This window comes from Ambystoma mexicanum, chromosome 9 (assembly GCF_040938575.1).
Source record: "Ambystoma mexicanum isolate Mex_15411 chromosome 9, UKY_AmexF1_1, whole genome shotgun sequence".
NCBI lineage: Eukaryota > Metazoa > Chordata > Amphibia > Caudata > Ambystomatidae > Ambystoma > Ambystoma mexicanum.
In genome coordinates, this window is record NC_090931.1 from 1280312226 (window position 1) to 1280336356 (window position 24131).

The following is a 24131-nucleotide window of genomic DNA, read 5'->3' on the forward strand; positions in this document are numbered from 1 at the left end:
ACCCCCGACCATAACAGTCGCATATAAACATCCCAAGCATTGGAACTTGCCCATACGGATACAACAAGCCAGTGCGCACAACCCTAAGTACTAGCAATCTGCAGATAAAAGGCACAGACACACCCAACACAACAAACCGCCACAGAGAAAACATCCCAGGCATTGGACCATTCCCGTACGGATACCAGCCAGTGCACGCAACCTACCATCTGCAAGCAAACACACACAGGCGCCAGTTTCTCCTGGTTCTGAACCTATCCTATTATTCTTCCCTCACTAACCAACCCTGTCCTCTTTCTTGCAGTCACATAAGCACCTGGAGACTGCCCTTGGGTGCACTATAAATCTGATTTTTATTTGATTTTTAGATTTATATAGCGCAAATCCCAAAGGAACCAAGCGGCAAGCCACTTCTAGGTGCAGATTTGACCAATAAATAGATAGTATATAGTGGAGCTATTCATGTTACATTTTACTCAGATATGTTTTAAGCTGGTTTTTTTTTTTCCGAACAGGCCTAGTGATTCAATCTTCTGTAGGTGGACCAGCAGCTCATTTCAGGCCAGAGGGGAACCTGTTGAGATCCTTCTTTCTTCACAATGGATGAATTTTGAGGGTGGAACCATCTTAATTTGAAGACCATCATGGTCTTGTAGGATTGTAGATCTTAATCTTTGAAGCTAGATATGGTGATGCCAAATCCTGCAGACATTTAAAAACCAGACAGAGTAACTTAAACCTAATACACTGGTGAATCAGCAACCAGTGAAGCCTCCTACAGGATTCTGAAACCAGTCACTTCCAAGGTCAAGAAAAAATCAGTCGAACTACAGAATTTTGGGCTACTGCAAGGAGCTGCAGCTGGTATTTGCGTAACATAACCTATGAACCTATAACTATCGGTTAGTTTTGCGTTCAGACTCCTAATGGAAAGACACTGATGAATACATAGAAATGACTAGGGGATTGTTTTGCTTTTGCTTGGCCACATGGAGGGGCCTCGAACCTACGTCCCCCTAGGCCCTAACAAAATGAGTTATTGGATTCAGATGAGCAAGAAATCACAACTAGACCAGTAGTTATTAGAAAAGAAAATGGCTCGTTATAGGCCTTTTATTTACTAACTGCCTTTCCAAGAGGAATACCTCTTCTCTTTATGGGGGAGTCCCCACCCCTCTTGGTTATGACTGCCCTCGGCCGAAGAGCAGACCACAAGCATAAGGAGCACAGAGTGGCAAAATCCAGCTAGAAGTGGAAAAACCCAGCTTCCCTTCCTTGCCTTCGATCCCAGTACCATTTATCACTGCACCTGCAGAGCGCTCCGACTCCCTTTCTGGCTCGTCCTTCAACGGACAATACAACAACTATTCTCTGCAATTAGTTCAGTTGACATTATGTGACCTTGCTTCTGCTGCAGAAATGCACGTTTACTTACTGAGCCCACGAAAATTTCATCACAGTGATTGAAGTGAGTGTCCAAAATGGCTGCGCACCAGCACCATTTTGTCCTAGCTCATTGGTTGCATAAGTACAACAGGGATCCGTGGCCAAATGAAACTTGGGAGCTCACTGAAGGCCTTTATGAGGGGGATAACGGTATTCAAGTCTATGGAGGGGGAAAGCAACTGGAAAGGAAAAAGGATATGTTGCCTCGTGGGTTCCTATTAACATGACCCGAGCAAGGCTAATCTCCCGAATCTCTTGCAGGTGAAGGAGGAAATAAATGAAGACTACACTGGGAGGCTGGAGTCTTACTGTAGAACTATGAATCCTGACTACTGGGAATGCAATCATATAAAGTTCTATCCCCTGTTCACTCTCTAGATTGGGCCACCTGAAGCGCTTGGTAGGGGTGCAGAGGATGGCTGTGTCGGATAAAGCTGCTGCCGCAGCTGTGCAGGGTTGGAGGCATCCCGCTCACCGCGTCACCGCGTATAGACTCATCACTGACCATGGTTTAACACACCATGTGCAGCTCTTGCTCTTGGAATTTGTGTGTGAGTGATTTGGGAAGCGGTTAGCCGTGGACATACAAGGACCCACGGCCAGACTTTTGACACTTTATCCATACTTGGGAGAGAGTTGATGTTGATGGGTAAGCAGCTTGAGGAAATAGTTTTTATATTAATCATGCAAGGAAATTGCATCTCCCTCCTCGGCATTTGCTCTTGTAAAGGTGCTGTAGGGTCTACACCTCATGACCCATGGAAAAGGTGGCAATTATTTGGCCCTTGCATCTGGTCGACAATTGGGGGAGCTCTGCCAGAGGTATTGCTGTTGGTTTCAGGTCTGTCCCTGTGCAGCGACTCTTGAATTGTAAGACCTTCATGGTCTTTGAGTCTGGGAGATGGCCTTGATCCATCTTGAGGCTCCTGAAGTATTTAGGAAATCGATCATGTGCTTATCACGTTTGAGTGGCTAAAAGATATGTGAGGCCTGTCGCGTCTATATGTTCAGCAGTTTGATTTGGACTCTTCTAAGAAGGGCTATGAGACACTGGATATAATATTGCCCCGGCTCTGTGGAGTGGAAGCCTCTCGGGCAGAAAGGAATGGACTGCCTCTCGTACACACTTGCCATGCTGGGACGAGGCCGTTTTCAGCTATATAGGGTTCTCACTTACGCTTTCTGCCGCTGATGCTTTGATGCGAGGTGAGGTCTTTCAGTTGCCAAGAATTGTACCATAATGATCAATGGCCAATGTTCACTAATAAAGGCCATGTGTGCTGCACGCAAATTCTCCTAGTGTTAGTGGGTATGATTGCAGCCCTCCTAAAGGTTTCTTGGTATAACCTCAAAATGATATCACGTGACGAGTAAGACGAGACAGTTAATCAGGGGCGTTGCTAGGGGGGGGCTAAGGGGGCTATAGCCCCTGATCTTTTGGTTGTAGCCCCGGATAGAATCTCAGGAGCTACAGCCAAAAGACTAGCTAGCCCCCAGTCCCAACAGTTCCGACATCAGCATAGCCCCGGGTCTTTTCCAGACCTAGCAACTCCCCTGCAGTTAATGGCTCCTTTTCACATGGTCTGCCCCTCTTGTAAGTGAGCGGATTATGAGGCAAATCTGAGGTGGCTTGGATAAATCCCCTCCGGGAGATGATTGGGAGAAGCCTAAAGCATGGAGATGGAGTATGAGGATGGAGGATTTTTGTTTTGTTATTCTGGTAGGTGGCTGTCGAGAGGTACAGGCCAGACCGCAGAAGCAATCAGGAGTTCGAGCAGCCGGGATTGGAATGAGCCAGCCCTGCCCATGGATCTCTGGGGCGGGCCGAGCGGTCTCGCCGACCCTGCGTCTCTGGGCAGGGTTGCCTATCTCTAGTATTGGCATCCGTGGCAGCAAGCACTCTGTACTCTGTTTTTGTGGTGGCGGGGTTCCATTGCTGTAATGCAGCAGTTTCCTTTTCCCCTGGTGGGAAATAGTTACGGTAGACCTTGGCATCCGAGATGTGTGGGTTTTACACAGCCGGAGGCACGTGGTCTTAGACTAATGTGCTCCAGCTGCCAGGAAGTAACGTGTGCGTTTAATTGGGCACGTGGGAGTCATTTTGCCGGGCATTCCTCGTGAGCACTTTCTCTGGCGGAACCTTTGCGCTCTTGTCTGGTGTCTTTAACTGCAGCGTTCCCCAAGACTCGGGAACCCGTGTCCTCCCTCGGCCTCTCCCATGTCGCCTCGTCGCACCTTCTGCTGCGCAAGGGTTGCTCAAAGCATGCCAGTGACGTTTTCCAACCTGTGCCCGTGTTTCTGTTGCACCGCCTCGGCACAAGCTGCAATGATCGTTTTTGAAACTCTGCCTCGTCCAATTGTCTTTCTTTATATTGGAAGTGCACTTTGCGGCAACAAAGTCGCAATGGGCGCACCTCAAAGAGCCTTTGACTAGTGAGAAATGAATGCATCTTTTATAACGCGCTTAATACCAGAGGCCAGTCTCTAAGCATGGGACTGGGATTCGAAACTGTGTTCCTTTGCATTGTTTTGCTTTCAAGACAAACGCGTTACGCCGAGCAATTCTCCCGGAAATAGCTATTTTCTTTTAATTAGGATTTTTGGATGAATGTGTTGTGCGCATGTTGTAGAGCTCTGTGTGTAACTTGAACTTTGAACTGTACATCGCCATCTTTGGAACCACGCGTGTTCAAGTGAAGTGCTATTACGCTGGGTTATTGCTTGGTGGCTATTATTTCACCTTCATTCATTGTGGGGTTTTCTTTCATATAAATCAGCATTTTTTTGTATAGTTGATGCTTGATTATTTTCCTAGGGCTATTACTCTGACTGAACCTTCACTGGCTGGCAAAGCACAGTCCCCTGGAAGCGATTTGTGTGTGCTCTTTGCCCTTAGGCAGAAGTGCATGACCTCTACATCTGGGATTGACTGGACATGCTGGATGCCTGGCACTTCCCGTGCTAATGCTACAAAGCACCGGCTGTTTTTCACAGAGGCCACTTGGAACCTTTCTTCTTTTGTAATCGTTGGTGCGCTTCATGCTAGATACCAATCCATACGTGTGTTGATAACATTTAGTGCCAAAATTCAACAACAAAGTATTAGTGCCAATCTACCCTGCCCTTACCTCTGCTGCAAGTGAAGTATTGTTTGGTCTCCAGTTTTACTCTAGCTTTCTCACGGGGCAACATTAGTTATTCGCTTACAGTCTGTGACCATGGCCCCAAGTAGGTGATAGATTCTGCACAGCTGGTGACCATTTGCCCTTGCCGTGGTAAGTGGGAAGCTACGTTTCCTTTCGGTACCCACATCAAAATGAAATGGGAAACGCTCTATTTGTTGTGCGGCGACGTAAAGAATTTGCTCCTGCTGGAGGATTTCTTTGGAGAACATTTGCACGCTGCCTGGTGCTTGAGGACTCGTTCTACTTCACCCCAGCCACGTGGGATTACCATTCAGTTGGCAGTTCGAGGGTCTGGGCTAAGGATTGCAAGGTTTGCTTGTATCGTATACAGTTTTGTTATCTGACATTTGTATTGCACCTACTGCCTTTGCTATGGCTTCAAAGCGCTGTGGGATGGAAGGCCCTTTGGAATACCGCAGTCTGTGCAACCGTGAAAACAAAATAGTACTTGGAGTTAAATGACTATGCTATTACTTGCAGAGATGACCAGCTTTACACGTTCTAAGAATCATGTGTTTAGGCGCCCTCCCAGCAGCTGCAGTGTTCTTGGCCTTGCCCTTCCTACCTTGACTAGTTCCTCATTCAAGTGAGCTTCGGTAGCGGTACAGAAGTGCCAAGGGTCAGTTCGGGTGGATGTCTCGCTTTTCCCAAAGGGGAGTAGAGTAAAGTGATGTGATATATTGGGCGAGGCTGAAGCCTCTCCATGCCATTGTTGGTCTCTCTGCTGATGAGTGGGTGCAGGGGCAGCAAGGGCCCTCATCGCGCTGACTGAAGAGTGAAGTCTTAACCACGGGCCCACTCTTACTCATTTTAAATTGAGCACACATTTTGACTGACAAGCAGAGACGTTTTTATGGGAGTGCAAAAGGGGCACTTGCTCAGGGCCCCCACAAGGCTAGGTGATCTGAAGAAGTAAGATTTCATTGTTCACCAGTCTTAAATAGGATATTTTATGGGGCTCTAAACCCATTGCCTTTCTGTTTGGGCAAGTGCATTCTGCCTTGATCAATTCATCATGTATTGCTTTCTGTGTTCAGTGTGGCATACATAGTTTGTGTGTTCCTTACGGCACAACTGGGAATTATGTTGATCATGTGCAATGGTAAAATGCATATTGATTTGAGTGCGGCAGTGGTTCAAAAGTTAGCCCAGTGTGTGAAGCACCCATTGCTGAGATATGTGTTCATATGCAAAATTAGAATATCACATTCGAGCAAGGCTGACTGAGCCTTTCCTATGTCTAAAGTTCATAAACCCGCCTGCACATGCACTTGGTTTTGCAGAGCAATATCTGCTATTATCAGCAATGTACCTGCACCAGATAGGGGTTGCTATAAAAAAACGAACATATTATCCGTATGGTGAAGGTCTAGAAATTGGTTTGTTCAGATGGGGTGTTGTGAAACCAATGCAATCACTTCCAACAATGGCATAAACTGTTAGTCCAAGAGTTGAATAAGGATCCAAATTCAAGACTAAGGAACCACACCATTCATGATTCTATCCTGGATTTTCCAGCAGTCGATGCAGTGATCCTGGTCAAATCATCTAATATAGCTTACATTATTGTGCGGTCTTCTGTGAGGTTTGCCTTCTTGCATTCTGCTGGTATCATTTAGCCCATTACTTGATCTTTCTTCTCATGTAGGCCATTTGGGTGGAAGGGTTTGTAGACAGAAGAGAGCGGACCATGTGTTGCAGGCCTCAGGCAAGCATATTTTAAGGTCTGCTTGTTTGACACAAAAAACGGTTTGCTTTTTGGTAAAAGTCAAAGGTTTTTATGCACGTTTATAAATGAAAATGTCACAAGCCATTGTTTTGGAAGTATTTAAAGCTTTAAAATACAAAAGACAAACCCAGATTAAATTTGTTAAATCACATCGATTGGTATGCTGGTTCTTATAAACGTCCATTGTTGATGAAGAGAATGAAGCTAGAATCATTCCCATTTTGCATAACACCATCTATAATAGTTTGTTTAAAAATTGTCATGTTTGCTAATTGTGTACTTTCCAGGTCTGTTTTTTAATAAAATGTGATTGTTTTAGTTCACTGTATGAACTGGAAAACAAAGTGTTCAAATGCAGAGTTGGCACAAAGCCCAGCTTCACCCCTTAACCAATGTGTGATCCTGGGCATGTCATTTAATCTTGTACTGCCTAACCTCTCAATATTGCCAGTCCCTAAACCTTTCAAAATTGTCAGCCCTTCCGAGTGAGTTCCTTCTCATGGTATGATCTTCATAAAAGCCGTATTCATGGTTTCACCGTGTTAATAGTGAGCATATTTATATCGCAGACCAGAGGCATTTCTTCCTATGATATCTAGTAGCAACACTATTTGAAAACCATATCCCACTTCTAATCTCAGTCGGTCAGGATAAAGGCACCTTCATGGTAGCTTCTAATCTGCATCCACTATCCATGATACGTATGTGTAGCGTTATTCCTTCCAATTGGTCTCCATCCATGCATGAGCATTTTTGCTTTCTGTGAGGCAGCTAATGTGAGTTCTTTGTCTGTTACATGTACCTTTTACATACAGTCCTGCATTAATACTACATCTACCTTCCTGATTGTTATTGATAAAAAAGTATCCTGTATGTACTGGAACAGTAACCCCTTTGTAGACTGCTAATGTTGGTCTTCAAATACTACTTGTTTATCATTCTGATTAGAGGAAGAATGGAGAGGGCTGGGGGACTTAAATGGAGTAAACATGCTTATTATGGTACGAGATCATAACAACCAATAGGTTGTGAGCGCAACGGGTCGGGGGTGACCAGTATTCTTGATCCCTTAATTCCTTTGGTTTGGTGGAGGGGGCACCCAAAGATGTCCATTCCCAGGGCCCCAAAAGTGCTTAAGATGCGCCTGCTGACAAGGAAGGGGAGGTAGAGTACTGAAGGCATATGGCCTCTGGGGAATGGTACTGCACCGGAAATGGGACGCTGTCATTGAAAGAATGGGAGGTCTCTGCTGTGCCCAAGGCTTTGAATGGCTGTGTGTGTGGAGGGTGTGTGTGTGTGTGTGTGTGTGTGTGTGTGTGTTAGTGTGTGTGTTAGTGTGTTATATGATTGTTATATGATTGTGCCTTCTGGCCCCGGCGAGAAGCCTGACAGTGGCCTTCTGAACCAAATCCAGCCTTTGGAGCAGGAAGGAATAGTTGAAGGAGATTCACATAGGCCAAACTGGACAACTCGTGGAGGGGAGAGGGGTGGATCCCTGAACTTTGAATGGAGGAAGAAAGTAGTAGTAAGAGTTTCTCTAGCATTCGATCATCCATGGATTCACATGCTGTGGATATTTCCCGTCATCAGGCTGGAAAAACCTCGGTAACTTGAACATAGCTTTTTCCTATGGAAAACTTCGACACTAAGTGTCCTATCGACGGGCTGCACCAATAGGACGACTAGTATAAATAGCCCTGCCCCCGCATCTTCCCTTCAGATTTTACCTCCCAAAGTAGAGGAAAACCCGACCCACGGCTTGCCAGCAGGGGCGGCCGGCAGGCACATGTGAATTCATGTAAGATACCAGCACTGGAGAAATTGAGTTACAGGTAAGCCACTACTCCCTTAGGCTTTGTAGAGTTTGAAAACCTGGTGTGTGCCTGCATTGGCCAAGGGCTCGAGCACTGCTGCCACAGTAGAATCTTGGGGGGTGGAGGGGGGGCAGGGTTTACGAGAGAGCCTGCTGAAGGGTTTGGGGGGCATGCTCATTCTGCTAAACTGCTGCCACACCCTCATGTGGTTTCCTTTCTTTCTTGCAGCTATGTGGGGAACTGTGAGATAAACGTGGAAGTGAAGAAACTGTGCAAAGCAGGAGTCAAAGGGATGCAGGTGAGCAGAAAAGACACTCGTGCTCCATATACTGGACCACCCAATACCGAGGCCTTAATGTTCTATTGTTTGACTGGCAGAACAGGTCTGCATGGCTTGCTCAGAAGACAGGATCATATAATAATTGCACACATTGGTATAGTGCTTGCCAGATCGCTCCTGTTTTTAGGCACTGTTATAAGTTAGACTCGCATTCTCCTCTTGCTGGCTATTGCGGCTGTTAGTGGCCTAAGCCATGATAGGTTTATTAACGAGGGTCATGAACTCGCCCGTAGAGCAGAGCCTGTGGTGCGGAGTCTCTTCTACACTCACAAATCGCGTGGCATGTTTCCATCTTCAACAACCGTGCTGGGCTTCTCCTAGTTTCCGTGCCTGGCAGTGGCGGGCACAGGCATCCCCCGGGTGAGAGAGGCAGAGAGGATACAGGGAGCCTCGCCTAGGCACTGGGCAAGGATATATCAGCGAACATTCCTTTCACTTCTCAGCTTCACGCCTTCTTGCACATACACTATTGTGGTTTGGCATACAACTAGTTTATTGGCTGGCTCTCATTAAATTATAGTTTTAATTATAGCTTTAAAAAAAACAGTAACAGAGAAAAGGGCTTGAAAGGGGTAGGTCGGGCGCTTCTTTCCAATTTCGTTCATTTTAAGGTGGGCCGGCCACCCCCTTTGTAATTTTAATATGTCAAGTGAAGCACGTAACGTAGCATACAAGAGCGCAGGTTAAATGATTGTGCCCGAGATCACAAGGCCGCATTGCGACTGGCGATTGCTGTGCCCCCCATTGCGTCTCAAGTTGCCATTCTCTGTCTGGGGCTCAGGACAGCAACAAACCAGAAGGGGCGCGCATGGCAACCGCCACTTGTGTGTTTGTCATCCTATTCCAATCCCAGCTCTACTCTTCTTGTACGGATGCATGTAGCTGTTCGATCGCCGCAGGGCCACTCGAAGTTACACCCTTGCTCTGCCCTCAGTGAATGCTGTTTATGGATGCGCTTCAACATTGAGCAGAAATCCGCAATGGAGTCCCTGCTGTTGCACCCCAGTCCGTACAGTAAGTGGGCGCCCCGAGCGGTCAGACGCGGACTGCAAAGCTCATATATTTGTTTCAGTATTGTTGGGGTACATGTCTGATAGGCTGTCATGCTTTTCCTTTGTAAATACTCTTCCTCTCACTTTCATGTTCTTTTCTAGTTTACCCATTCACCATTTTTCTAATTGCTTGCCTTGTAGTAGGTGTTGGTCATTGGTGCCACCCAGTTTGCCCCGGTGCACTACCTGCACCTGCGGCTGCACACCTTCTTTTCGGTGTCCATTGGCCCACCAAGCACTAGTCCCAGTAATACTGGCTCGACGTGGTGCCCCTGCCCTGAGAGAGTCTGAAACGCGGCCTCCAGTCCTCTTCTCACTTTTCTGCACTTGTGACTGACTGAGCATAGGTCCCAGATTGATCGAAACATGTTAGAATAGAACATTGCCAACATGCAATGTGTAGCCACACTTAAAATGGAAGTGCTGCTAATGCTGGAGAAAGGGTCTAGGACTATGTTGATGTCTGTGGAACCAAAAGTCCCTCATTAATCCCAGTGTCCACACTGCTGTTGACCTGGATACAAGACTTTATCGTGCTCTCATAGTGACTTTGGTTCAGTTTGTTTTACCCTAATCTAGAGTGCTTATAAACTGGCGAACTACCCCTAGTATATAGTGATATTAAAATATCAGAACGCGAGTGCTAGAAGAATGAAGGGATGAATGCATTCATTCTTTACACTTCTCCTTTGAGCTCTACACATACATAAAACTGGAGGAATAGGTTCTGGAGAGTTTCCCAAAGGCACCCGCCCTCTGCCGCTTTCCTGCCCCGTGGCTCCTTCTGTTTTCCTGTGGTTGATGGCCTTACAGGAACGTGCATCAAAAGGCACGTTTCATTAAACAGTGTGGTACCCTGGCCTTCCAGCTGCAATCCTCACCAGATGACCTTATTCGGATCTCCAGTTTGGCATGGCAAGAATATCACATTAGACGTATGATTGTTGTTATGGATCGAATTCATGTCACCAAATCGTAAATTGCTGCCAATGTTAAAATGGGCTGTATTGAAAAATCTGTCGGAAGCCCTGGAAACTCTAATCAGACAAGAAATACTAAGTTTCATATTCTTCACTGCCAACTGTATGCCCTCAAGGATTGAATTTGAGAGAGATCGTCGTCTTTCCCCACCCGGAAAACACATCCATGTCATATACACATTTCAACTACTTTAGACCCCAAAAATCCCAGAGATGCAGCTGACGCTGTCATTTATTAGAAATCCTCATGCCGACATGGGCATTCTTTGTCCACACTGAATGGCAAGCAAACAGCCGCTGAATCTGTGGGTTCGAGCCTCCCAACCAATGATCTCATTTGAAGTGGTCTACCAATCATTGTTGATTATAATTCAGGCTGCCGGTTTTATGGAATTTATTTTTTCAACATTTCCGTCTGTATTTATTTATATTTTAGTCATTTTATTAGTATTTATGTGCATTTATATGCCGTTTGACCTTAAAGCGGCTCCTTTTGCTGATGTGCGTAACACTGCTGTAACCTTTTCAACAGTGTCAAGGGGAAATGGGTCACTTTTTTTAACGTCTCTATTGTACTACTTTGCAGAGCCATTGGCCTGCAAAGCATAAACAACCTGAAGAGCTAATCAAGACACCTGATGTTCCGCTATTAGCAATAAATACAGATTGTATTACTGTGTTCAAATCTAAAAACTGGGAGCCATAATTCTACTAATCCTTTGTGCAGGATCTGGCAGGTCATTGGTAGTCATGTGGACATGGCTGAGCCTTTAAATATCATCCCAAACTCATACATTTACCCGGTTCAAACCCCGTTAGGTGTCCATTAGCCATATAGTAACTGGAAGACTCACTGTGTTTCATTTACTTGGAAGGAGTGCCCTGCTGACTGCTTACTTACCTCGACTGCAGCACCTTTTGCCCTCCCAGCATTGCGAGCAGAGCTCTTGCTGGACATTGTTTGGCTTCCTGGAGGAGGCGGACTTCGTCGCGGTCACGTGACGAATCACGTGACTCACAGCCCGCATTTAGTGCTGGCCCAACCACCCTTGCGGCGTTAAGCCCTGGAGGCAGTAAGGGCTGGAGACGCTGTTTTGCTGTTCGGCTGTGGCCGTGTTCGTGTGCAGTGAGTAATTCAGTTCAGAGGTACTTTGTTCTGTTCAGTTAGCTACATAAGCCCTCATTTACCACAAGGGTAAGGGGGGGAGAGACGGACTCTGGCAGCTCCTTAAGCTGTCGGGCGTTCCTTACCCTGCGGCTGGATAGCCCCGTGAAGTCCCGCTTTGCCGCGGCGTCCGGGGCGAAACGGGTTCTCCTATTCTACATACTCGCCTTTTTCTTTTCTCTTTTTATTATTTTTTTTTTTTTTCACTTTTTTCCTCCTTTCCCCCTTTCCAAACTTTTCCATCTGTCTGTAGTGTGTGGATTTAAATGATTCGCAAACCTAGCGAACCATATCGTCTCACAACGGAGATGCCGTGTGACATACGCCAACGGATTATGTCAGAATCCCAGGCGCTCCCACAGGAACGACCCTTTACAAAGGTGACAAAAAAGTTATGTTCAACTCCTAAGCAACCACTATCTAAAAGTAAAATGAATCCAAAGGAAAAGCTGAAAACGCCCAATAAACGCAATGTTGATATACGGAATTATGGATTTGGAGTGAAAAGTAAACCTGCTGCAAATCTGATTCCTGCTGCATCTGTGCCGCTGGTTTTACCATCTAATGTAAGTCTGCCGACTGATTCGGTAGTGTGCATGGCCAAGGTTGGTTCACAAAGCACTATTGCTGAAACTGCTGTATGTGTGCCAGCCGATTCCATAATGTGTTCAATTAAAAACACTATGCCTATGTCAGATTCTCCAAAGCATGCAGAGGGAAATATCACTTTGTCAGAAATGCCTATCCCACTTTCTGATAGTATGTTATTAGAAAATGTTTCCTTAGGTGTCCCAGTTGTAGTAGCCCCCAATATGAATGGCTTCTCAAAGGAAATTACAGACATCACAGATACCAACAATATGAGTACCTCGATTAGAGTAACCAAATCTAATTTATCTAATTCTCCTGAGATGTTTAAACAATCGGAAAACAGCATATCCACGCTAGACATCTCTTATATGCCTCCAACCCCACGGAGGCTAAATAACGCTCCTCTGAGCTCGGAAAAAGTATTAAATTCCTCAATCTACAACGTTAACATTAGAAGTTATGAACATCGCCCTTATGGCTCTTGCGAAACTCTTTGAAACTGTTGATAGTTCATTGAAAAATGTGACTGAGAATATCAAAGCCATGGAAATAGATCAAAAGAAACGCAACTTAGTTGCCAACTCCAGGCACAATGACATCTATAATAAATTGATTCACATTATTGATCATCAAAATGAAACAACACAGCATTTGACTCAGAAACAAGATGAAAATCTAAAAACCAACATGAGAGGAATTTGTGCTTCTACCCAAACACTTGAAGACCTTGACTGTGAAATCCTAGAAGTGATTCTGGATTCACAAACATATCTCCCTCCCCAAATGTTAAATTATCAACAAAAGGCTAACTCGGACATTCCGTTTGTTGAAGGTATTATAAAAGAAAAAATTGTAACAGCTACCTCCACATATCAGCACGTGAACTGCCCGCTTTCACAAGGAGAACAAAGGTCAGACTGTGGACAAAAACCCCAACCCACGTATTCTGTTTTCGACATGAAAGTGGCCAATGAAGCCATAATCAAGTCAAAAAAGAAGAACTGTAATAAACCCTCAGACCAAATAAAAAAGACAAAAAATGAAAAATCTGCGAAGACATCAGGAAACTCTTACACTAAACAATTTATTAACACTCTTGCTAAAGTAAATTTGAGATCGACAGCGGCTGCGAGCCTTATAACGAAAAAATATGCTGCGTTAGCTAATTTAAGGAAAAAAAATAAACAAGCAGATTCTATTCAATTGTCAAAAAAAATTGCAGACCATCCCCCACTAGATGAACTCATCAAATTGGCTGAAAAACAGAAGTCTGCTCATGATAAAAACCCTGATGCGAGTATGAATCCCATGCCAGTCATCGGTGGTGATCAGAAAATAGAGAACAATGAGGTTGTCAAAGATTTAGCAGATTCAAGAAAGGCCTTAAGACATGAAATCGATTCGTATCTCGAGTCTCGAACGTTTGAACCACCAATCTTCCCAATTATAACGAATGGCCCTGCCAAATGCTCTACTGCGACTCATTCTGACACATTGTCAAAGACGAGTGCAACAACAAATATTCCAGGAAAGCGAGTATCGTTTGCTGAGCTCGTTTTTTCCGGTGTTGAAAACAAGAGCCAAATCCACACCACCAATAATAATCTATTACAAACAGATCTAAACGAAATCAGAGATTCTATTGCGCGTCTGTGGCAACTCAATGCTAGATCACAGACGGTATCTTCCTCAAAACAAGCAAATGAAAGACAATGGACAAGCCCGCAATCTGTTCCAAATATAAAATCTTCCCTAGGCATAACATCAATGCTATCTAACACCCGATTAGTAAAAGAGGAGAACAGGCATTCCGTGTCACTTTCGTGTCGACGGGACTTAGGTTTGTCATATAATATGAATCGTCAAAGCATCCTAAGACTTTTTGGTGATGTGAAATCATTACAAGAAATTCAGTCACACGATCTTGATCAAATTGAATTTCCAATCGCAGATGATAACACCACAGTCCTGATATGGTCCCGGTCACTAGTAATCCATAACATCATTTGGGCTGCGCGACAGGACTTATCTAACTTGGGATTTCTACTCACTCGTAACGGAAACAATCAAAAACAAATTAAATCTTGCCTGAAACCAACACCCAGATTTGAATCTTACATCCCAAGAACTCCTGCTGACCCTACAAAAAACATGTATAATGCTCAAAATTATATGACTAGAGTATAACTAGCTAATAATGAAGAGTTTGTAGAGCTAGCAGTTTTGAGCTGGAACACACGAGGGTTTAATCATTTAATCAACAACAAGGAGAGCATATTGGGTGATTATGATCTAATTTTCTTGCAAGAAACATGGCTCTCCATTACACCAACGTGGAATAATTATGATGTGTTGCTTAATCCAGCTATCTTTAGTAGACATTCAGCTCTGTTTTATACCTTCATCGAATGCATACATACAATGCTCTTACGTCACTATCAGCCTGATTAAGATTGCATGCCTTAATATTTATTGGAATCCCATAGGCATAACATCTGCTCAGTTCAACGTCTGCTTTGGAGAATGCTAGGCTGAAATATGAAACTATTCATTTGATCATTGCTGGTGATCTAAATTTACAACTTGTAAATAAGAAAAAAGTGAAAGATAATGAACGTATATGCATGTGGAACAAATTTATGAAATCTTGGGACTTAATCATGCTAAATGGTACGAGCGTGGCTGACTCACCTCCTCATGACACTTGGTTTAGGGAAAAACAATCCGCTATCATTGATTATATATTTGTTTCGAGAAGTTTGTTTGCACATTCAAACAACTTTGCTGTCAAAACATTACAATACAGCGATCATCGACCATTAACCTTTAAGATCAACCTACACCTCACTTCAACTGCACCAAGACATCTACTTAAAGGTCAATATGAAATTAATAATTCTTTAAATCGACTGAAATGGTCACATGAATCTCTAATTTCATATTATGACCATCTACAATCTTATAAATCATGTGAGTCATCTTCTGAACCAAATAAAATATCTCCGTTTAGCCTGATGCAACTATATGCCTCCCAACAAAGCATCAATACCAAAATAAGTAAAATCTCTGATAACATAGTTCGCACTCGGAAAACAGCATTCAGATCACAAAAAAGAGAAGCCATGAAGTTACCATCACATGTAAAAACACAAGCCATGAAATCCATCAAAACCAGCTATAAAAATTGGTTAAAAGAATACAAAATGACCAAACATCAGAATGATGGAGAACTCATGTTAACTGAAATTAAAAATAAAAACACGGCACAGCTTTGGCAACTACTAAATTCAGTAACCACCTCGTCCCAACTATCTTCACACATTAATGGTGTTTCAGAATCTGATTGGTGCCTACATTTTAAAAATTTGTATGCAGCGCCAACTGCAAATGAAAATGTGTATATGACCTCCACTCTGTTTTCTTTTGAATTTAACGAGGATGATATCTATCATTTTATCACCAAAGCCAGTATGTCCCGAGCCCCCGGCCCAGACGGTCTATCTAATGCCATCTTAAAAAAGAACATTGACCTATGGGCGCCGATTCTATTCTCTCTTTTCCAACTTATCAGTCATCAAAAAATTCCGTCATCATGGACACAATCGATCATCGTTCCCATCTTCAAAAAAGGCAACAGGCAAGACCCGTTGAGTTATCGACCCATTGCCCTCCTTGATGTCTCTGGAAAAATTTTCTGTAGGCTGATATTGCGAGAATTAAACAACTGGTCACTACAGTTTAAACGAAGAGACCCTTTTCAAACTGGGTTTGTTTCGGGCATGGGCACGGCCATTAATTTAACTATTCTCAATGCCATCAAATGTTCGTATGCCGTGCGGAAGCAACCACTTTATATAGCATTTGTGGACTTTCGCATGGCTTTCGATTCAGTGGACAGAGTGCTGCTAACTCAGAAATTGGTGCGATATAGCTGTCCGGAAAACTTGATAAGAATTGTGATGCTGTTACACTCTAACACCTCCGTACAAGTTAAATTAAACATGGAGGGCTTACTTTCCAAATCTATTTCGACTGCAAGAGGCCTGAAGCAAGGGTGCATTCTTGCATCCACCTTATTTAACCTTTTTTTACTTGACATGGCTGATGATTTCATGCGAACTCAATCAGATCTTCCGAAGCTGGGTGATCACGTAGTTCCCTGGCTTCTATATGCGGATGATTTAATCCTGCTATCTCAAACTCCTTCTGGTCTTCAAAAAATGCTGACTGCTCTCGAGGTTTATGTTGCGGAAAATAACCTCACAATAAATGAGACCAAGACTCAAATTGTCACTCTTGGAAAGCACCCAACTCATTCACATAATAAGTTCCAGTGGACAATATGTGACAAGAAACTTCAAGTAGTTACTGAGTATAAATACCTAGGCGTAGACTTTAACAAACTAGTATCTGAAAAGACAATCGAGATAAAGCTTCAATCCAAATTGACAGGACTTATTTCCCAAGCAAGAATAATTCATGCTAGATTTGGAAAATTTTCCTGCATACCGGTAATGAGGTTTTATCAGCAGAAAGTATTACCTATAATTACATATGGCTCAGAATCTTTGTTACCCAGGTCTTCCAACTGTCTAATCAAATTAGAAGCTAAATTCTGGAAAACCATCTTTAATTTACCAAATGGCACCCCTAGTCTGTTGCTTAGGTTTGAACTTGGTCTGTTATCAATCCAATCATTGGTTACTTGGAAAATGTGTGTTCTGCTAAGAAAATGCATAATGGGTCTATTCAAACAAGATTGTCTAGCCATCTTAGCAAAGTATCTTCTAACATCATCTCACTCTTTTCCATTAAAATGGAGAACCCATGTATTGGATGCCCTTGTGGAGGCAAATATTTCTATCGACATATTACTCACCAATCCGAACCGGGCAAAAACCAAAAATTTCCAAGCTGATTGGATTATGACCCAAGACAAATGTTCTAAATTAAAAGATTTTAACAGGTTGTTATTTGGTCATAAAGAATACCGAAGAATGGCAGACTATTTAGTTAGATGTCCATCTTGGAGCCTGAGACAAAAAATACTACGATTTCGATTAAATTTATGGCCTGTCAACGAAATTTTGCTAAGACGAGGACTCATAACTAAAGAGCTAAGTTATTGTCGATTCTGTTCTAATGGAACGATTCCTGAAACTTTGGAACACATTATCGTGCAGTGTGAAGCCTTTGAACCTCAACGTCTAAAAATAGCTGAATGCTTAGCCTGGAATCTTGCTGATCACACGCTTAATGAAATATGGCATGAGATTTTTAGCTCCAGAAAGATTTTAGTTAGAATCGCGACAATGTGATTGCTTGATTTGGCCTTTCCGTTTGTGGTAAAGCTTGCAAATAACAACAAAAATAATTAAAATAAGGTGATTCCCTAGTAACTAAGAAGTTCCTTCTTTATATACTTACGTCACATGAAGCGCTTGACATCTCAACATTCAAAACTATGTAAAAAGTGTCATATGTCATATATGCACAAGTGTTTTATTACATTTGTTGTCATGGATTTTAACTTATGTACTATCACATATTAGATGATCCTATGATGAAATATGGTGTGAAATTTAAAATGTTGTAACTTAATGTTGATTTTATTTGTTCATCTGTAAAAAGTGAAAAAAAAAATTAGTAAAGTTGTACTAACAACTAAATCAAATAAAAAAAAAATAAAAAAGGAAGACTCACTGTAGCTTCTCCACATGTATGGATGGCCGTCAATTTAGACAACCAATGCATTTTTTCCTTTTTATTCTCCAACCTATTGGCCATTAATGTAAAGACTTGCTCATGCGTGCATTCCTAGCATTACACGCTGTTTATTTTTTTATTTTTTTTCGTTAGTGAGCCAATGGAGTGTGAGCCTAATCATTGCTACTTGGTGGAATGTTTTGCACACACCAATGTCCTCCTATTTGTTTTTTAATTATAGACCTATCCAGTCTGTCTATCCCTCATCTAGTGCCAGACAGCCAATGCTTGAACCTCTTACCCGCAACCCACCCCCCTCTGCACCCCCGCAACTCTATCAATGTTATTAATTTGTACCGGGTTCCGGGTAACCAAAGGCGTTTTGCTAGCCACGGATGGCTGGGATTACCTCACTGCGTCCCACCAATTTGAAGGCGTCACTGCTGTGGGGGAAGGGCAGTCTGTGGACTACCCAAAGCAGCCACAGGGAGACCATTACCACAGCAATGACCTTGAATAATCGCAGCCGCCTGGCAGGTGGCGTCATTGCACGCAAGAAAACACCACCACACAAATCTCGAGTTCCGGCAGAGAGGTTCAAAGCTAGCTCCTTCAGGGTTTTCTTGTAGTGTACCCCTTATTTTATACCTTTTTTGTTTTTTGTGTCCGCTGCCTAGCTGTTTAACAATAAATAGTGCATGTTTCAATCGGTGTGTTTTAATTGTAGGCCATTACAGGTCACACAGTTTATATAAGATTTGGACCCAGGTCACAAGGCTGATCCCTTTGTTCAAGATTCCTGCCCATTCGTCTTCACTTCCAATGCTCAGGCTATGAATGTCGACAGGCGTGAATGAGCTGTACACTGCCAGTAAGTCACTGTGCACTGGGCCCCACCGTGAAGACCCATTCAGTGCATACACCACAAGACGATAGACCATGCTAAATGTTGCGTTAGGCTAAACCTTGCTTATGGCGGGCAGTGTGCTTTGCGTCTAGCGCCACAGCGTGGAGAGATTGAGAGACGCACTTATTTTTTTAGGTGTTTTAATGGTTGGGGGAGGAAATAAGTGTGGGACATGGCTTGCTGAGATGCAGGATTTGAGATCACGGCAGAGAACACTGAGTTTCTGCTGAGTTTGTAAATGGTGATGACACGTGCTGTAAGTTCCACACCTATTTTTTTTGCCTGCATAACTTTCCTTGGGCAGCTGTGCAGGCCATGAAATTTACAGCAGATTGTTGAGGCCACTTTTTTTCAATTAGATGAATTGTATAGTGCAGCTAAGTTAGCACAGTGGGTTAAGACCCTCCTGCAGAAGTGTGAGTGCCACCAGAAGGACGCCAATTGCCATCTCCTTGGCTAGCCTTTCCTCCTTGTACGGCCACTAAATGTTCATGCGCATTTACTAGGCTACAGTGCCGCACGACTGCGCACTATATGAACACCTCGGTGTCTCAAGTGCTCGCAGGTTAAACCACGCCTCTGACTGCAGGGTGAACATCTGAATTCAGACATTTTGGAACTCCATGGGGCTAGCCATTTCACGTGGGATGCGCACAGCCAGTTCAGATTTTTTTAGCCATCAGTACTTGCATGCTGGGATTTCTTGGCCCAGACTCATGAATTCAATGAAACTCCAAGTCGCAGAAGGCAACGGGTTGGGGGAGGAGGGGCGTGTGGCAAGAAGCAACAGCGTTTGCCCAACTTAGAAGGTATGCATTGCTTTTGCTTTATTTTCCAGCTGCCTTTTAGCCGAGCTGAATACGCTCGGCGGTCTAACGGGGTTTACACACGCAAACCACTTATTTCCTCTTAAACCTCTCGCCGATCCCATCTTTCCTCTCAGCACACCCAAATTTAAAGCTTTTCCAAATCCAGTTGACTGATCTTCACTCAGTTGTGCTTCCTTTAAAAAAAAAAAAAACATTTTATTACATCTTTTTTATTAATTTTCTGGTTACAAACATGCTAAAAACAAAAACTTGTAGCATTGCCAGAACGTCCAATACATCTCTGCACTGTATGTCGAGCCCTTTTGCAATACTCCAGGTTCTTTAAGGCACCCCACCCTTTTACTTCAACCCACCCCAATAGGTCCCTCCACCTCCCTGGAGGAAATCGAATGTTGTTCCTAAGGAGAATTGGAGTACTGTGGATGATGTGATTACAGTCAAGCTTAGGTAAGATTTGAGAATGCGAGGTTTTGGACCAACTTAGTGAATAGTTTGAGTTGCATGTCATTTCACACATTAGTAGATCTATGGGTGATACTTTGGAGGTTCCGCTTGGTGTTGGACACAGGAATGTGCAGTGCCTTAGCCGGCTCTATATAACCCCATGGGTGGAAGTGTAGTATATCACATAATAGGATGGAGAATATCTAGATGAAATTTGCTCAGATACATGATGGTTTTCTCTATATGTATTTTATATATATTCTTTCTGGATTTGTTCATTTCTCCCTGCTGTGGAACACATTTCTGTTCCAAATGCTGGTCGGTAATGTTTATTATTTTTGACTTGTAAAACAAATTGTACTTTTTGAATTGTTTATTTTTGATTTATGTATGTATTTATATTAATTTTGCCATGCATCAGCCCTAATTATTTGTGATAGAGATTGATTAGTGGAATGCTCATTGGACAGACTTGGAAATAGAATTTACTTTTCAGCAGAGTATATGTATGGGCCTGTACTCCCTCCAATATGCGATGATTCTGGGGCATTCCCAAACCATGTGCCAATAGCCCGCCCGCTCGCGCTGTAAGGGATTTCAATCAGGCACACACCCAGGTCTCGCCTAGCATGTAGTGCACAAATGAAACCCTTATTTTATTTTTGTCTATAGGATTAATATTCTGAATGATATACCACTCATATCACACCCTTTTCAAAATACCCCCCAGGTCACACTGAACCAGGAATCAGGCTAGTTTGTAAAGATTTATTTATTCAATCACACATAGGTTTAATATAGATATATATATATGGGGCAGCAATCACCCAAAGGGTGACGATACAATTCAGAAATATAAGTCAAGCAATTCAATTCACTTATAAGGAGGCCAAATAGAAAACACAGGGAAAAAGAACAGTCTTGTTTTGCACACAGATAGTGTTTAGGTTAATGTTCCCCCTGCAAAGTTTTGTTTAAATACAAATGAGCAATCCTACACCAATGTGAGTAATCATCCGGTTTTCAGGAATGAAATGCAATTTCTAGAGTTATAGGCAATCCTCCCTTGAGATTAGGATGGGATGGAAAAAGCACTTTGAAATAGGGAAATGGCACGGGTAAATTTAAGAATTTTGCAAATTCACAGCAAACTTTTACTATGAGATATTGAAGAAAAACGGGTCAAATGCACTGTTCCGCAATATTTAGTTGTGGATGTAGCGAAGGATGTTGGGTATCAGTAAGAGTTGAAATTGCGTTTCCATCCTTAAAACTGAAGGACTTATAAAGGTTTTAGTGAGAGGCATTTTTACAAAATAGGCGCGAAAATGAAAACAGAAATGCGCTTTTGAAAAATGACATATGGGTTTGATTACACTATATTATGACTATGAAAAAGAGAATACCACAGATGGATCTTAGTCACGTGATCAGCGTAACCCGCCCTGTTGTGGATACTCTACTTCTTCCTGGGGTTTACTTTAGTTATTCAGAATCACTGTGGAGTTATGGTTTTGAAACACAGGTGAGACAATCGGCGCAAGAAGGATTCCAACAATACTGGAGTTCTGAATTACAGATGGGATGGCCTTGAGATAGGGATAGTACAATGCAAATATATCATGGGTCACTGTTCTTCCTATTAGTATTTACAGAAGAAGTTATTTAATTGGACCGTCAGCTTTGGTCAATGAATTTGATCTGGTCTACCGGCAACAGGGCACCTCTAGCGGGATGGATCAGCAAGGCGGTTCTGGTCAATTTGGACTGCACCTCAAACTGGATTTGAAGGGCCCCTTCTGTTTACTGGACACGGTAGATAGCAGGATGCAAATTTTCAGCAGGGCAGCCTTCTTGGTAGCAAGCCAAGCTGAATCAGAATTAAATCCCTTCAAGTTTGGGATGTTTGCAATTGGGTCAGGCTAGCAATAATTTTGTAATGCTAGAGTCTGGATTCTGCAAATAAATCTGTATCTTTCAAGGTATTCTGGGGTCAGCTACAAGTTGAAATAAGGTGCTGCGCGGACATCTCGATGGGTTCTGGAATCAGTGTGTTCTGGAATCAGTGTGTTCTGGAATCAGTGTGTTCTGGAAGCAGTGTCTTTTGTGTAGTGAAACTTCTATATTTATACATTACAAATGCCAACCCCCAGTTTATGGTGTGGGCGGAACTTAAAAACACACCCCATGTCTATGAGTGGCTACTGGCGTGTGCCTTGTCCTGGTTGGCAGTCTAAACAGAGCTGTCATCTTATGACAGGATTTAGGAACTCCCACCTGGAATTTTACCCAAAACATACTTTTTCACAAATATACATTTCTACCATTATGTACCCTCATAAAATTGTACACATATACTTTATACTCCATTATCTACATTTACATTCACTTCCCATCGTTGTGAGAGCTGTATTGGTCATTCTATGGATTTTTATCAATTTCACCCATAACACTTTGGATTAATCATTTCTAATTTGATACATCTCTGGGTGCTGATCAGGGAATCATGTACATACAATTTTAAGCTTGCAACATTAATAGTTTTGCCACAATCCGTGTTTTAGTGTATCTTTGGTTCCTTATCTAGTAAGAACTCCTACCACATCTTCAACTGTCTAGTTCAGATTTATAAGTTTGTATTTTTCACTTGTCTACTAATTCTGGCTGTCATGTTAAATGTCATAAAGTTCTGAGGTAAAAACAAGTAATTTCTGTTCAAAATCCAGTCCAGGTTTATTTTTCTTACTTCCAAGTGAGCAAATGGCCAGTCCTTTGAAGTTCACTTAGAAACCTCCTCCACATCCAGCCCCTCCTTTAGGAAGATGAGTGTCCAAGCCTTCCTTTGTCCTTGGGTCAGCTAGGCGACAAATGTCTGAGGCCTCCTTTGATTTAATTATGCGGGAACCATTAACATAAATTAAGCCTTCCTGTAGCAACTGGGTGTTAATCTGATATGTGAATCTCCCCAGGCCAGGCACTGTCAGATCAGAAAAAATGTTTATTTGCTCCAGACTGGGTTCCTATACATTAGCACAGTTTATAAAGGATTTGGACATTTTAAAGAATTAGCCCTTCATAAACATAGGCGATTTTTGCCATTTTAATCAGGAAATAGAAACACTTTTAAACTGGGTTTAACAGCTAATTTTCTGATGTAGCCGTTAGTCCGTGAGGCCTGGATTCCTCTGACTGCCTGGAGAATCCACGATTTCAGCACACTTACCTTTCAATAATTCACTGGAGAAAATGACTGAATTTAGCACCAAAATAGCACTTTGAAGGTTGCCATTGATTAGGAAACTGTATTTAAGGGCAGCAGTGACAGATGACAGCAGCGATTCCTGTTTTTACACCAACCTTGCCTGTGTGTGTGGCATGGTGTGCATCTCTTTTGGTGGTTTATGCACCATGCACAATTTTTCAGATTTGGCACGCACATGGTTATTTCCTCCATTTTTTTTTTTACAGTTTTCTTTCCCCATTGGCAAAGGGGTGCAGTGTGGCGCAGTGGTGTGGATAAAAATATTCCACAGCGCCCACATCGTGGGCATTGGTGTGATATAATGGTATGTAACTTCACCAGAGTCATATACACACATTTCGTATGTGCTTGAACAAAATGAACATGTGTTTGCTCTGCTGCTGCTGAAATAAGTCATGTTGCTACTCATTTTTCGGTGCCCAGCTCTAATTGTGAAATGTAATCTTTGTGTGCTCTGTTCTCAGATACACGGGACTCTGCGAGTGGTGTTGGCCCCTCTCCTATCAGAAGCGCCTTTCGTTGGAGCTGTGACAATGTTCTTTATTCAGAGGCCTGTAAGTCTATGCATCTTGTTTGAATGCTTATCTTGCTTTGTTACACCTGTCGACTTGGGACCGTGCTATTTGGGGCACCTTCTGCGAGTCTTGGATGTTTAGCTAACAGGGATTTGCTGTTTCGGT

The 24131-nt window shown here is 42.9% G+C and overlaps 1 protein-coding gene across 1 annotated transcript in view; it reads left to right on the plus strand.

Moving 5' to 3' along the window:
* The window catches only part of ESYT3 (extended synaptotagmin 3), a 392268-nt gene that overhangs the window by 220618 nt on the left and 147519 nt on the right, over positions 1-24131 (plus strand). The window contains exons 5-6 of the mRNA XM_069616612.1: positions 8403-8472; positions 23916-24005. Of these exons, the coding sequence (XP_069472713.1) occupies positions 8403-8472; positions 23916-24005 (160 nt within the window). The remainder of the gene's footprint in view (positions 1-8402; positions 8473-23915; positions 24006-24131) is intronic.